General features: G+C 45.6%; 1 protein-coding gene across 1 annotated transcript in view; it reads left to right on the top strand.

The window, feature by feature from the left end:
* The first annotated feature begins 7,460 nt into the window (after positions 1-7,460).
* The window catches only part of LOC141082380 (uncharacterized), a 44,079-nt gene continuing 36,546 nt past the window's right edge, over positions 7,461-14,993 (top strand). The window contains exon 1 of the mRNA XM_073566319.1: positions 7,461-7,538. Within this exon, the coding sequence (XP_073422420.1) occupies positions 7,461-7,538 (78 nt within the window). The remainder of the gene's footprint in view (positions 7,539-14,993) is intronic.

Genomic DNA, 14,993 nt, shown 5'->3' with positions numbered 1-14,993 from the left:
GACCTGCACTTACTGGGAAATGCTTGTTCGCGGGGAAGAATTGTAATCCCAGATCCCCATCACTAACGGGGTTCAGCGTGTTATCCGCACCTGTAAGCGATACACGCTGGTCCTTTCATTGTAGCATGCGTGCAGCCCCGGACATGTAAGGGCATGACAGACCTGTTATTGGCCGATCTCGCATGCCAGAGCCTTGCGTGTCCCTCTAGTAAGCTGGACGCGGACCACGGGGGCATGCCTGAGTCTCGTTCGTTAACGGAATTAAGCTTGCAATCTGTGCAGCTTTTTTGTGGATGGCATGGTTGAGGTTGCCCATGTTGAGTCCAATTAAGCCGCAGGCTCCACTCCTGGTGGTGCCCTTCTGGACATTCCTTTAAGGTTCAGCTTTGCAACCATACTGCCCCCGGAAACCAAACACTTTTCCTGACAGTGACATTCTGGTCAAAGAGCGCGATGACATCACGTCTGTACGCCCTCTGCCTAAACAGTCCAAGTGCAGAGAGAAGGAAGATGGGGAAGACGAGGACTCCAGAGTACAGGGATTCCCTATCGAGGAGACTTATTTAATTGTTTTAAAGGTTGGGAGCAATTTTTGGAGAGCACGATACTCTGGAGAATGATATCTGGGGCCCACCATACACTGGAGCATTCCAAAGGTGGATATCAGTCACTGGAGCAGCATTTACAGGGCCCATTATACACTGGAGCATTAGAAATGGGGCCCATTATATATGGAGCATTATTTGGGCCCATAAGACACTGGAGCTTCATCCATGGTGAACAACATATACTGTAGCATTATGTGGAGCTCATCATATACTGTATCGAACATTATATGGGACCAATGATTCTGTATGGAGAAATATATGGGCCTCATTACTCTGTATGATGCACTATGCGGTGGCCATAATACTGTATGGAGGAATATACTGTCTGTTTTTGGAGCTGTTGGAGAATTTAAAATGGATATCAGTCAACAGATTTAAGAAGTGAAGTATTTTTCATAGTACTGTACCGCTATTTCTCTGCCGTATCAGAGGATCATGAGTTGTATCATGTGTTAAAGGAGCCCAGTGACACTCTTTGGCCCTGGGCCCACGAAAATCTGGAGCCAGCACTACCCCCCCACAACTTTAGCCAAATAACCCCCAGTTTTCAATGCGTAACTATTATTATGAAGTAAATTAATGTTGACAAGCTTAAGGAATAAGAATTGATGTTTTTGGCATTAAAATGGGCACTGTAGGTGTGTTTCCTGTCCTCCACTCACTGCCGATTTTTCTTCCCCATTGACTTGCATTGGGTTTCGTGTTTCAGTCGGCCTTCGACTTTTCACAATAATCGGCCGATTTCGTTCGACCCGACTTTTGCGAAAGTCGGGTTTCGTGAAACCCGACTCGACCCGAAAAAAGGCAAAGTCGCTCATCTCTACTTCTTACCCATGGTCTTTTGAGACATTATACCTTAGTTCATAATAAGGATTTTAATAAGTTACAAATTATTCCTATTGATCATATCCCTGCTCATATTCCAAATAGGATTCTGAAATTAAACAGGAAACAGGTATATTGGATCTATAAATTAAGAAGCCTCAAACCACAGGGTCTTCATGAGATCACAGAGGTTTTTATTTAATTTATTAATGGAGGTTGTTATATGTATTTATTTATATTTTTTAATATTTATGGATGTCCTTTGATATATATTTTTCTATGGGAGTTTATAAGGAATTTCACCATGAAATACCTGATGATTATTTAATTGTTATAAAAGATCTTATTCATGTTTTATAAGGGAAGTATTTTTAATGTGTTTTTAATATAATTATTTCCATCATACTCCTTTATGTCTAGTAAGCCCTTTAAATTTAGAGACTTATTAACTATAAGCACTCCACAGTAATAGGATTAAACCGATGGTGCTGCGGTTAGAAAATGGGATGAGTAACGCCAAGTAAGTATTTGTCCCCCTTGTTAGGTGTTCTTGGTCCTTCCTGATACATTTTACACCATAATTACATATAGAGCGTCACTCTCTCTTTTTCCCGCAGAGCGGGTAAGGGAAAGCCCGAAACACTGTTTTTTTTTCTATTCTATCTCCACTCAGGGAAATAGTAGTTCTACAGAGCATTAACCCTCTCCTCTTTCCGGACTGTCTGTGGACCCCAGTACAATTATAAAAATGATTACTGGTATATATATATATTTTTCTAAGTTTGTTAATATTCCTCTCAGAAATATTTATATAGAACCAATCATTCCTTTGTCCTAAAGAAATCATCCCCTGACATGATTTGCTATCCTCAGGTGGTGTTAATAACGCTGCTGAAGGAGTGAGTTTTTAAACTTTGGGATGTGACTTACACCGGTCGCTGTATAATCTGACTCTGTGCGGGAGATGTAACAGCCGTGTGGTATTGGGAGAAGCGCCGTGTGCTCCTCCTGCGGTGCGATCCTGAGTATGTGCGCAATATTGCAGGTGTGGAGCACATCGTCCTTCCCACTCTGCCACTGAGCTTTTACAGATGAGTGATTCCCTTTTTTTTATAATAAGCCGAACCTGAGATTTAAAAAAAAAAGTATATTTTTTTTATTAATAAAACATTTATTTTTAATTGATTAAAATTTAGATCCTTACAATTTAATTTCTAACTAATGGTTTATTTCATCCTATGTCTCTTCCACATTGGATCCGCTTGCAGGAGCTTGTTAGTATAGCCGAGTGGTCTGATTGTCGGGCGGCAGAGCAGGAGGAAGCTGAGGCAGATCTCTAGGAGTTCGTGTCCGATATTTGCTTTTCTTGCTCAGTATATATGTGTTTTTTAATTTTCCTTTTGTTCAACAACCTGTGAAATTAACATAGACAAGTGAATATAAGAACAGCTGAATATTGAATATGAATATGAATATTTATACTGTCTGCTAACTATGAACTTTGACATCTGTCATCTGACTGGAGCTCATTTTTTTTAAATCTGTGTGTACTTAATGCACCACCTGTGTATGCTTCATGTGGTATTTCCTGTAGAAGAGGTTCAAAAAACCTTGAAACGCGTAGAATAAACCACTGTCAAACGTTATTACCCTTCTGGAATTTCATCATTTGTGCAGCGCGGACGAAATCCATGTATTCCTTTGCAGAGTTATGGAAACTATTGAAGCAGGCCAAAAGTAAAAAAAATGTTTTTAAACATATTAAAAAAATAAAAAAATATAACAGTTCAAATCCCCCCCCCTTTCACACCATTCAAAATAAAACAAAAGAAAAATCAAACATACACAAGTTTGGTATCGCCGCGTTCAGAATCGCCCGATCTATCAATAAAGAAAGGAACAACCCGATCACTAGACGGTGTAGTGAGAAAGAAAGTCAAAATGCCAGAATTAAGGTTTTTTGGTCACCGCGACATTGCATTAAAGTGCAATAATGGATGATGAAAAGATCGAATCTGCATCAAAATGGGATCAATAAAAACATCAGCTCGGCGCACAAACAATAAGCCCTCACCCAACCCCAAATCACGAAAATGGAGCAGTTTTTTTCCAACAATTTTTGGATTTTTTTACCACTTAAATACAAAAGAGCGTAGACATGTTTGGTATCTATGAACCTGTAATGACTTGGAGAATCATAATGGCAGGGCAGTCTTAGCATTTGGTGAATATGGTAAAAAGAAAATCCAAAAAACATTGTGGAGTTGCACTTTTTTTTGCAATTTCACCGCACTTGGAATTTTTTCCCATTTTTGAGTACACGATATGGTAAAACCAATGATGTCGTTCCAAAGCACAACTTGTCCAGCAACAAACAAGCCCTAACATGGCCATACTGACGGAAACATAAAAAGTTATGGCTGTGGGAAGAAGGGGGGCGAAAAACAGAAACGCAAAAACGAAAAAGGGCAAGGTCTCTAAGGGGTTAACAAACCCTATTTTTCCTTCCCCAGTCTCCTCCTTAACCCTTTCTCCCCTTTATTCTGCCTCTCTCTTTCATGACTTTACATTTCTCTTTTTTGCTGTTGTTTGGTTCTTGTCTGTATTATTGGTTATTTATAATCTGTCTCTCCCCTTTTTCTTTACCCCCATTTATGTAAATAAATCTTTAATAAAAACTACTTTACCATAAAAGGCGCCCGCTGTGCGCCCAAGGACGCGGCTGATCTGTGCGGATTTTCTTCTCTTCTATGTGTCTAAAACCACAGGTAAAAAACTGCAGAAACTTTATTAAGTGCAGAATCAAAGCTTTTCTGTCCTCTAAAAAGCGCATTATAACCGCGGCTTCACCTCTGCACCAAGAACGCATCAAATAAGGGGGAGAAGATTGTTATTGTAGATGGTGCGGATCCTGCAGAAAACAAAAAACACCGTATTTCTACAATGTGTGAACACGGCCTTACAGACACAAATAAGCCGGATGTCGTATAGTGACGCTACATAAAGATGAGAACGTTCTGGAGGCTCCGACTGTGAATGACGGCACAAAAAATAATCCCCAGGTCCCATGCACGCTGGACCAGAGAGCCATGAATCCACCTGCTCATCTCCAGTCCCAACTGTCCCGGATACAGCGGTCAGTCCCGGATTTGGGTCTACGCACTGCAGTCTCAGGCGTCTGCTGAATTTCCCTCACTACCAGTGTCCCTCTGACAACTCCTCCTGCCGGGGGAGAAAGCAGTGGTAAATGGCCGTGGATTAGGGTAAGGCCAAAATTTGCTGCTATGTGCGTCGCATGATCTGTGCCTCTTTCTGTGCTTCAAAAGTTGTGAGGTGTGCACAGTTACTTGGTGTAACACTGGTGGATGTGGACCCACTACACGATCGGCCAGGCTTACCCTAGAGAGGTGTAACTAGGTGTCCACCAGGACTTCACTAGAGCTACTGGTGCAGAGGATAGGCTGGACAGCCGGTAGACACCAGGAACTACTCCAGGGTAGTCCCCAAGACTACCTCAGCTGATTGGTGGGTCAGAGACTCGAGTGTGAGGTACAACAGGCAAAGTGAACTGCCTAGGAATCAACATCAAGCAGAGGGCAGATGGTGGAGCTGCCTAATATAGTACCTGCCAGCACGGGATAGGCTGGGGAACCTAATCTGTGAAGGACACAGCAGGGTTAAATTCCTGTACAGACTGGCCAATCCCCCTAAGGCTAAATGGAAACAAAATGCTGATGTGGCGCTCCTGAGGCTCAGCCGCCACAGAGGTACTGCACCTCCTCCTGAGGTGTGGTACCCCACCATTCAGGTAAGGTGGAGACTCCTGACCACACTCCAACACCTGCACCCCACACCACAAAGTAGTGTAGCAAAGCACCTTCGGCGGCTCCCTGCTTGGAGTGTAGCAAAGCACCCATTGGTGGCTCCCTGCTTGGAACACGAAACGTGGTGGGTGGAGTTTAGTTTACATTAAAGAGAGCGGGGAGAGTTTGGGAGAGGAGTCAGTTGTTGAGTAAGGAAAGAGAAGAAGATCCCCGGAGAGAGGGATAGATGGATGGAAGTGCTGCAGCAGATCCCAGTGACCTGGGTCTGCTGGCACGGGAAAGGAGAGAGTGAGCAACATAGACTGAAAGCCTGATTTTCCATAGAAAGAAAGATTAGTACGGAACGTGAGGAGTAAAAGAGAACAGAGGACGTGGGTTAGAAGAGAACCCTTCCTAGAAGTTCTAAGCGCAAGGCCGGGGCCCGGTCCCCGAGGTTGTATGGATACTAATGGTCCTGCAGCAGACACCGGAGGAATAGAAGGAGTGACTGCTTTATTCCCACAAAAGACTTGGGGGCACAACAGCAACTGGATAGTGAGCCAGGACTTAGTAGCAAGGAGTCCCCGAAGCAGGCTACAGCTGCCTGCTGTACAAGTAGAGTTCATAAGAACATCGGACAGGAGGAACTCCAGTGTAACTTAGTACTAGGAGTACTTCATTTAAAGGCGCTATAAGAGGAGACGTTTAGAAAGGCACATGTTGGCGGAGTGTTGGAAAGGAGTATTCCATCTGGCCTGGAGGTTGACTGAGTCCCTGACCCGGAGGACACGGCACGGAGGCAGGCACCTGTTTGTACCACAGACTGTGAGTAAAGCTTTGGAACTACATGCCCTGGTGTCCTCCACTCATTCTCGCATCACACACACCTGGCACCGCTGCATCCCTGTGCCTACACTGCACCATTCCTGCAACGCATCTCTACACTGCCCTGGGACTACAGCCCTGCCTGTGGAGGGCTATAACATCACTGCTGCACCACACCATCTGTCCCAGAGGATCTGTCTGCAGTGTCGGCTTACATCTCTATTGCCGAACGCCACAGGTGGCGTCACGAATCACTCATAAACTTTCATCACTCTAAGCACACTGCACACACTGCAACAACTCCTTTTACAATGGGTGCCCAGGGCCACGGGCCGGGTCCCAGCTGCCGTGACATCTCCCATTGAAGCTCATCGGGCCCGGTACCGAGTACCCCACAGCCCTGGGAGGGCGACTCAACTTTGGCGTCGCGAACAGGATGATGAGATCCGATGCCATCGGGTTCTGTGTGCCTAAGACTCAAATCTTTTGAAATGTGCAGAAGACCCAATTTAATAGACTGTAAAATGAACGCTAAAAATGGCCGCCGGTGTGGTGAAGAAGGGCGTGACAATATGGGTGGTCCTAAGATAAGAGCGCGGACTGTCCTGGGCCTCCCCTGTCTGAACTTCTATGCGACAGCAACATGGCCCACCCCCCGAGGGGTTCGTATACTGGCTTGGTATGGAGAAGTAGGAAGAAGATGCCGCCCTCAGAAGGAGGGGCGAGAGCCAGTGGCGGGAAAAGAGCCTAGGCAGGAAGAATGCGAGAACACCATATTGGAAGGAGAAGGTAGGAGGCCTGTGGAGCGCGAGGAGGTTGAGTTGAATCTCCCCGGCGCAATGGCTGAAGGCTCTGACCCGGCTTCCAGGATGAACCGCCAGCAGCTGGAAGACGAGATTGCCCAGCTGGCGCACCGTTTACAACTGAGACAGGAAGCCTTATGAACCTTGAATCTGCAGCGTGCCCAGGAGGGGCCTACGCCCACGGTACCCCAGTCACCGGTACCCGCCATCGCTGCACCGGATCTCCCCCAGGCAAACCCTGTAGAGCCTGCGACCGCTGCAACACCACCTGCAGCATCCTTTGCAATCTCTCCATTACCATCGCCGCTGTGTGAGGCTTTGAGAGTTGAAGCGGAGGAAGAGGAGCTCCCGTCTGGACCTGACGCGGCCGCGCAGGTCCCACCGGAGGCCCCCGCGGACCGGGAGCCGCCATCTGTTCCACCGCCGTCACTCATATCTACCCGCGCAGCCCTACCACCGTTGCCACCAGGACCCGCACCGTGCCTGCACCGGAGCCGAGACTGCACCTTCGGGAGGCACTAGGTATAGATGCTGGCCCTCCTAACGGGCTACCCCCCGAATTCTCATTGTCGGAGGCTGGCCTGCTGGAGCTTGAAATGGGGGTATTGGACGAGTCGTCCAGGGGCATTAGGCTGACGGAGATGGGAAGGTGGAAGAAATCCCTGCTGAGGAGGGTGCGGTTGGAATAGGCCGCACCATACAACACCTTCAGGGCTTGGACGAGTCTAGGCCGCTTCGGGACATTGAAACGCATCATGGGTTCTCTTGGCCGCAGCTGCAAAACCCCCGTGTAGCCTCCTACCTACGTCAACAGGCCACGGCATCCCTAGATATTAGACCAAGGACCAGAGCAGCAGTACCCCCAGAGGATGAAGAACCTTATCCATTGATACCAGCTGCCACTCCTATCGACTTACTGGTGGCAGAGACATCACCAGCAACAGCTGATATGCCTACCCCTGCTGTACCTCAGGCAGCAGCTGTCTCCAGAATTCCTACCAAGGATCAGCGATTCATCAACCCATCTGGATACCCAGAGCATCTCCCCTGGAAGCAGCCCAAGCAACCAGCTTCCAGAACCCCAGGAGGGGATAACCAGCCATAATGTTGATTTAAACTAACTTTTGTTACCCAGGAGGGTATTTCCACCTTATTGCTTGTTTTTCTATTTTGGTTATCATGTTTTTGTTTTCTTGTTTGTTCCCATTGGATCCAGTTGTTGCCCAGTTTGATTGGTAGCCGTTACACTTGAACTGTGGAGATCATGGACGTTGAGTGATCCAGAACTGCTAATGTAAATAGTTTGCACCTCTTTAAGTGCTCTCTCTTGGTTTTACATAGGAACCTTCCCTTGGAACAAGGACTACCTCGTTATAAGGACATTTCCAGACATGATGGCCGGTCCAATGTCTACTCTTTGCACTTAGTAATAATGCTTAGTATTTTTGAACAAGAAACTAGAAAGTGATAGTGTGTAGTGAAAGTATTAATGACATATTTCATAGGGTTTAATTGAGAAAGAAATATAGTGAATGTTTTACAATGTTTGAATAAAGATGTGAGAATTATTAATAATAATAATAATAATCTTTATTTATATAGCGCCAACATATTCCGCAGCGCTTTACAGTTTAACAATTTCAAAACACAAGCCATAAGTAACAACGTTAACAATACAATAACTAAAGCAAAATAAGATGAAATAAGACGACCCTGCTCGTGAGAGCTTACAATCTACAATGAGGTGAGGGAGATACAAAGTACAGGTGTGTATTTACAATTGTATATTTACAATGAAGGTCCAGCCATCTTGAGGGAGTGAAGGATGGATGGAGATAGTGAATGGGCTACACACGCACACTTACACATAGAATGACTTTGATTAGTGAACGTGATAAGCCACTCTGAACAAATGTGTTTTGAGGGAGCGCCTAAAACTATGCAAATTGAGGTTAGTCCTAATTTCTTGGGGTAGAGCATTCCAGAGGATAGGAGCAGCACGGGAGAAGTCTTGGAGTCGGGAGTGGGAGGTACGGATTAGTGCAGAGGTTAGTCGAAAGTCATTTGCAGAGCGCAGTGATTGGCTAGGCCGATAGACAGAAATGAAAGAAAAGATGTAGGGGGGTGCCGCACCATGGAGAGCTTTGTGGGTGAGATCAAGTACTTTGAATTGGATCCTATAATGAATGGGCAGCCAGTGTAATGACTAATGAAGAGAGGACACGTCCGAGTACCGATTAGCCAGATGGACAACCCTGGCTGCTGCATTAAGTATGGACTGGAGAGGGGATAGTCGAGTGACGGGGAGGCCAATTAATTGAGCATCGCAGTAATCCAAGCGGGAGTGGATCAATGCTACAGTGAGGGTTTTTGTTGTTTCCATGTTGAGAAAAGGTTGAATTCTAGAGATGTTCTTTAGGTGTAAGCGGCAAGATTGGGCAAGAGATTGTATATGGGATGTGAAGGAGAGATTGGTGTCAAACATAACGCCTAGACAGCATGCCTGCTGCCGGGGTGTTATTGTGGTACCACCCACAGAAAGGGAAATGTCCGATTTAGGGAGGTTAGTAGATGGTGGGAGAATTGAACAAAAATATGCAGATGATGAACCAGACACCAGCAGTTGTCAATTAAGGGTAAGAAGAAGAAAAGTAGAAAATGTGAAGAATGACAGAAAGGCAATGTATTGCTAGAAAATGTGTTACTATTTGCTTCCATGGCACTTTAAATTAGGTAGCATAACTTTAAATATTGATAGACAGTTAAACTGTAACGTTCAAGAAACAGTGCCTCCCACATTGTGAAGTTTAGTATAAGACATGTTCATTATGCAATATAAAAATTTGTATGTTCCTGTATTGTCAACTTTGTTTCCCTTGCAGCACGCAGACGTGCTGTGTTTAACGGGGGGGTATGTGGCACCCCTGAGGCTCAGCTGCCACAGAGGTACTGCACCTCCTCCTGAGGTGTGGTACCCCACCATTCAGGTAACTTGGAGACTCCTGACCACACTCCAACACCTGCACCCCACACCACAATGTAGTGTAGAAAAGCAACTTCGGCGGCTCCCTGCTTGGAGTGTAGCAAAGCACCCATTGGTGGCTCCCTGCTTGGAACACGAAACGTGCTGGGTGGTGGGTGGAGTTTAGTTTACATTAAAGAGAGCGGGGAGAGTTTGGGAGAGGAGTCAGTTGCTGAGTAAGGAGAGAGAAGAAGATCCCCGGAGAGAGGGATAGATGGATGGAAGTGCTGCAGCAGATCCCAGTGACCTGGGTCTGCTGGCACGGGAAAGGAAGAGAGAGAGAGCAACATAGACTGAAAGCCTGATTTTCTATAGAAAGAAAGATTAGTACGGAATGTGAGCAGTAAATGAGAACAGAGGACGTGGGTTAGAAGAGAACCCTTCATAGAAGTTCTAAGCGCAAGGCCGGAGCCCGATCCCCGAGGTTGTATGGATACTAATGTGTTATGAATGAGTCACCGGAGGAGGAGAAAACAAAATACAAGCTAAGTCCAGAAAACCGGAGAGGTTGGTAGCTATCGGATTGCAGACCCCTGATCCTATACACCACAACTAACAGTAGCGATGGGGGATTCCTACGGTGCCCTAGACCCCTCGTCACAGCAGGAGAACTACATAAACCTAAAGAAGGAAAGGGGAAATCTAAACTGCCCCAGAGCAGACCCCAAAGCAATAGACAGCCCCCAACATGTATTGTCGGTGAAATACAGATGAAAACACAAACACAGACAGAAAGACAGGCTGAGCAAACGATGGGGCCCAACTAACTAGATAGGACAGGACAGAAAAGATGCTGGCTGCAATCCGCAAAAAACCCTACCAAAAATGTCCCAACCGTCTGATAGGGAAAAAGGCCCTGAAGTCGCTAGACTTCAAAATCACTATATCAGCACTCAGGTATATTCTGAAAACAGAGCAAAGAGATAAACTGATCAGAGACAAAAATGGAATTCAGCCAGTCCCAACCAGGACTGGCTGAATATAAACACTAAGGAAACCAGACAAAATCTCATGGAATAACAGCAGGGCAAAAACTTAGCTTTTAGTAGACAGGAACTAAACTGGATGCAAGAGCTCAGAGCAGAAAGGATCACCAGCAGCCCTGCAGGGCGTCGGCTGCCTTATATCCACTCAGAAATTCCAGATGTCCAATCACACTCCGCCTGTTCAGATGACAGGTTCTTCCCATCCCAATCAATTTCACTACCTCTCTTCACCAGCAGAGGGAGTTCATCAGACATCAAAGGTGAAGGGGAGAATGAACTCACAACAGTACCTCCCCCTTGAGGAGGGGTCACCGAACCCTCATCCACGCCACCAGGGCGATCAGGATGGGCCCGATGAAAAGCAGGAACCAATCTTTTGGCATGAATATCGGATGCAGGGACCCAAGAATTATCCTCCTGGCCATAACCCTTCCATTTAACCAAATACTGGAGTCTCCGTCTAGCCAGACGTGAATCCAGTATCTTCTCAACCTCATATTCCACATTACCTTCAACCAATACAGGGTCAGGAGGTGCCACCACAGGAACTACTGGCTCAACAAACCTCTTTAACAGAGACTTATGAATCACGTTATGGATCTTGAATGTAACAGGAAGAGCCAATCGAAAAGAGACCGGATTAAGAATCTCCAAAATCTTGTAAGGTCCAATAAATCTAGGTTTAAATTCTGGAGAAGCCACCTTCATAGAGATATTCTTTGATGACAACCAAACCATATCACCCACCTTAAACCGGGGACCAATGGTCATATGCCGGTTGGAAAACCGCTGGGCCTTTTCCTGGGAGAGAGACAACTTATCCACCACTTGGTCCCAGATCTGGTGCATTCTCTCCACCACAGTGTCAACACCTGGGTAGGCAGAAGACTCCACCTGCTCTGAAGAGAATAGAGGATGAAACCCAAAGTTACAAAAAAAGGTGACATCAAAGTGGCAGAACTAGCTCTATTATTTAAAGCAAATTCGGCCAAGGGCAAAAATGAAACCCAATCATCCTGATCAGCAGAAATAAAACATCTCAAATATGACTCCAAAGTCTGGTTTGTTCTCTCCGTCTGCCCATTGGTCTGAGGGTGAAACGCAGAGGAGAAGGACAACTGAATTCCCAGCTTGAAACAAAAAGTCCTCCAAAATCTAGAAACAAACTGAACTCCTCTGTCAGATACAATGTTCTCAGGAATCCCGTGCAAGCGAACCACCTGTTGCAAAAACAAGGGCACCAACTCTGAGGAAGATGGCAACTTAGGGAGTGGTACAAGATGGACCATCTTAGAGAATCTATCACAAATCACCCAAATAACAGTCATTCTCTGAGAAACAGGCATATCAGAGATAAAAATCCATTGAAATATGGGTCCATGGCCTCCGGGGCACCGGCAAAGGCATCAACAACCCACTAGAGCGAGAACAAGGTTTAGACCGGGAGCAAGTCCCACAGGACTACACAAAATTCCTGACATCACGAGACAAGGCAGGCCACCAAAAAGAACGACTCACCAAATTTCTAGTACCAAAAATACCTGGATGACCAGCCAATGCGGAGCAATAAACCTCAGACATCACTCTCTTTCTCCACTGGTCAGGAACATACAATTTTCCAATGGGACAACGCTCAGGTTTGTCCTCCTGAAACTCTTCCAGAACATGTCTCAAATCGGGCGAGATGGCAGAAAGAACTACCCCCTCACCTAAGATGGTAGCAGGCTTGGTCACAATAGGAGAATCAGCAAAGAAACTCCTAGAGAGTGCATCTGCCTTGACATTCTTAGTGCCCGGAAGAAAAGAGACCACAAAATCAAAACGTGTGAAAAACAAGGCCCACCTAGCCTGTCTAGGATTCAAGCGTTTGGCCGACTCCAGGTAAATCAAATTCTTGTGGTCAGTAAGGACCACGACTTGATGTTTAGCTCCCTCCAACCAATGTCTCCACTCCCCAAATGCCCATTTCATGGCTAACAGTTCCCGATTCCCCACATCATAGTTACGTTCGGATGGGGAGAACTTTCAGGAAAAGAAAGCACAGGGATTCATTTTAGATGTTACAGGATCTTTTTGGGACAAAACAGCTCCTGTACCAATCTCAGAAGCGTCCACCTCTACCTGAAACGGGAGTGAGACATCAGGTTGCCGCAAAACCGGAGCAGAAGTGAACCTTCGCTTCAGCTCCTGAAAAGAAGAAACAACCTCCGGAGACCAATTCAGCACATCAGCCCCCTTCTTAGTCAAATCAGTCAATGGTTTGGCAATACCAGAAAAATTAGCTATAAATTTACGATAAAAATTAGCAAAACCCAAAAACTTCTGGAGGGCCTTCAAAGAAGTGGGCTGAACCCAATCATAAATGGCCTGTACCTTGGCCGGGTCCATTTCAATAGTTGACGGAGACAAAATAAATCCCAAAAATTAAATCCTCTGTACACCAAAAAGGCATTTCGATCCCTTGATATACAGGGAATTCTCCCTCAAAATCCGGAACACAGTCCGAACATGTTCCACATGAGAGTCGCAATCCTTGGAAAAGATCAAAATATCATCCAGATAGATGATCAAAAATTTATCCACAAAGTCTCGGAAAATATCATTCATGAAGCACTGGAAGACAGAAGGGGCATTAGTGAGCCCAAAAGGCATCACCAGGTACTCAAAATGTCCCTCCGGAGTATTAAATGCCATCTTCCATTCATCCCCCTGCTTAATGCGAATAAGATTATATGCCCCCCTGAGGTCAAGCTTGGTAAACCAGCAAGCACCTTTAACTATGGAGAATAGATCAGAAATCAGGGGTAACGGATACTGATATTTAATAGTAATTTTGTTGAGGGAACGATAGTCAATACAAGGCCTTAATGAACCATCTTTCTTGGCCACAAAAAAAAACCCAGCACCTAAGGGTGAAGAGGATGGTTTAATATGACCCTTCTCCAACGACTCCTTAATATAGGATCGCAAAGCCTTGTGCTCGGGTACTGATAAATTGAAAAGTCGACCCTTGGGAAATTTACACCCAGGGCTCAGCTCAATTGCACAGTCATAACTTCTATGAGGAGGCAAAGACACAGACTCATTCTCACTAAATACATCATAAAAATCAGCCAAATAGTCAGGAACATCATGCGACTGGGGAGAGGTGGAGAAAACAGGAGCGTCACTAAGGGCACACCTACAACCCCAACTCACCACAGACAAAGATTTCCAATCCAAAACTGGATTATGGATTTGCAACCAGGGAAACCCCAGAATGAGGGTATCATGCAAATTATGCAACACCAAAAATCTGCAATTTTCTTGATGGTCTGGGGCGACCCGCATTACGACCTGGGACCAAAACTGAGGTTTATTCTTCGCCAAAGGAGTAGCATCAATACCCCTCAAAGGGATAGGCGTCCGCAGAGGTGTCATAGGAAACCCACAACGTTTAGCAAAATCCAAGTCCATCAGGTTCAGAGCTGCTCCCGAATCCACAAAAGCCTTAGCGGAAAATGTGGTCAGAGTAATTGCCAGAAGAAACTTAGGTTGAACACCACCCACAGCAAATGTGTGTGCAAAATGTTTCTCTCATTTAGGGCAGACAGAAATAATATGAGAGGCATCTCCACAGAAAAAACACAGCTTATTACGCCCTCTGAACTCCTGACGTTGCGCCCTAGACAAAACTCTTATCACATTGCATAGGTTCAGACATTTGTTCAACAGGTGGCAACACCTCTCGTGCAGTTTTGCGTTCACGCAAACGCCGATCAACCTGAATGGCTAATGACATAGAATCGTCAAGACCAGAGTGAACAGGAAATCCCACCATAGTATCTTTTACGGTTTCTGACAAACCCTTCCGAAAGAGAGCTGCCAAGGCACCATCATTCCAGGTAGTGAGGACCACCCACTTTCGGAATTTTTGACAGTACAACTCTGAAGAATCTGGACCCTGGCTCAATGCCAACAGGGCCTTTTCAGCCTGATCAATAGCATAAGGTTCATCATACAACAACCCCAAGGCCTGAAAAAATGTGTTCACATCAGTCAGAATAGGATCATCAGGTTTCAAAGAAAACGCCCAATCCTGGGGATCGCCGCGCAGCAAAGATGACAATTTTAACCTGCTG

The sequence above is a fragment of the Dendrobates tinctorius genome, unplaced genomic scaffold (assembly GCF_039654945.1).
Source record: "Dendrobates tinctorius isolate UK_male_01 unplaced genomic scaffold, ASM3965494v1 ptg000017l, whole genome shotgun sequence".
NCBI lineage: Eukaryota > Metazoa > Chordata > Amphibia > Anura > Dendrobatidae > Dendrobates > Dendrobates tinctorius.
This window is presented reverse-complemented; position numbering and strand designations above follow the sequence as displayed.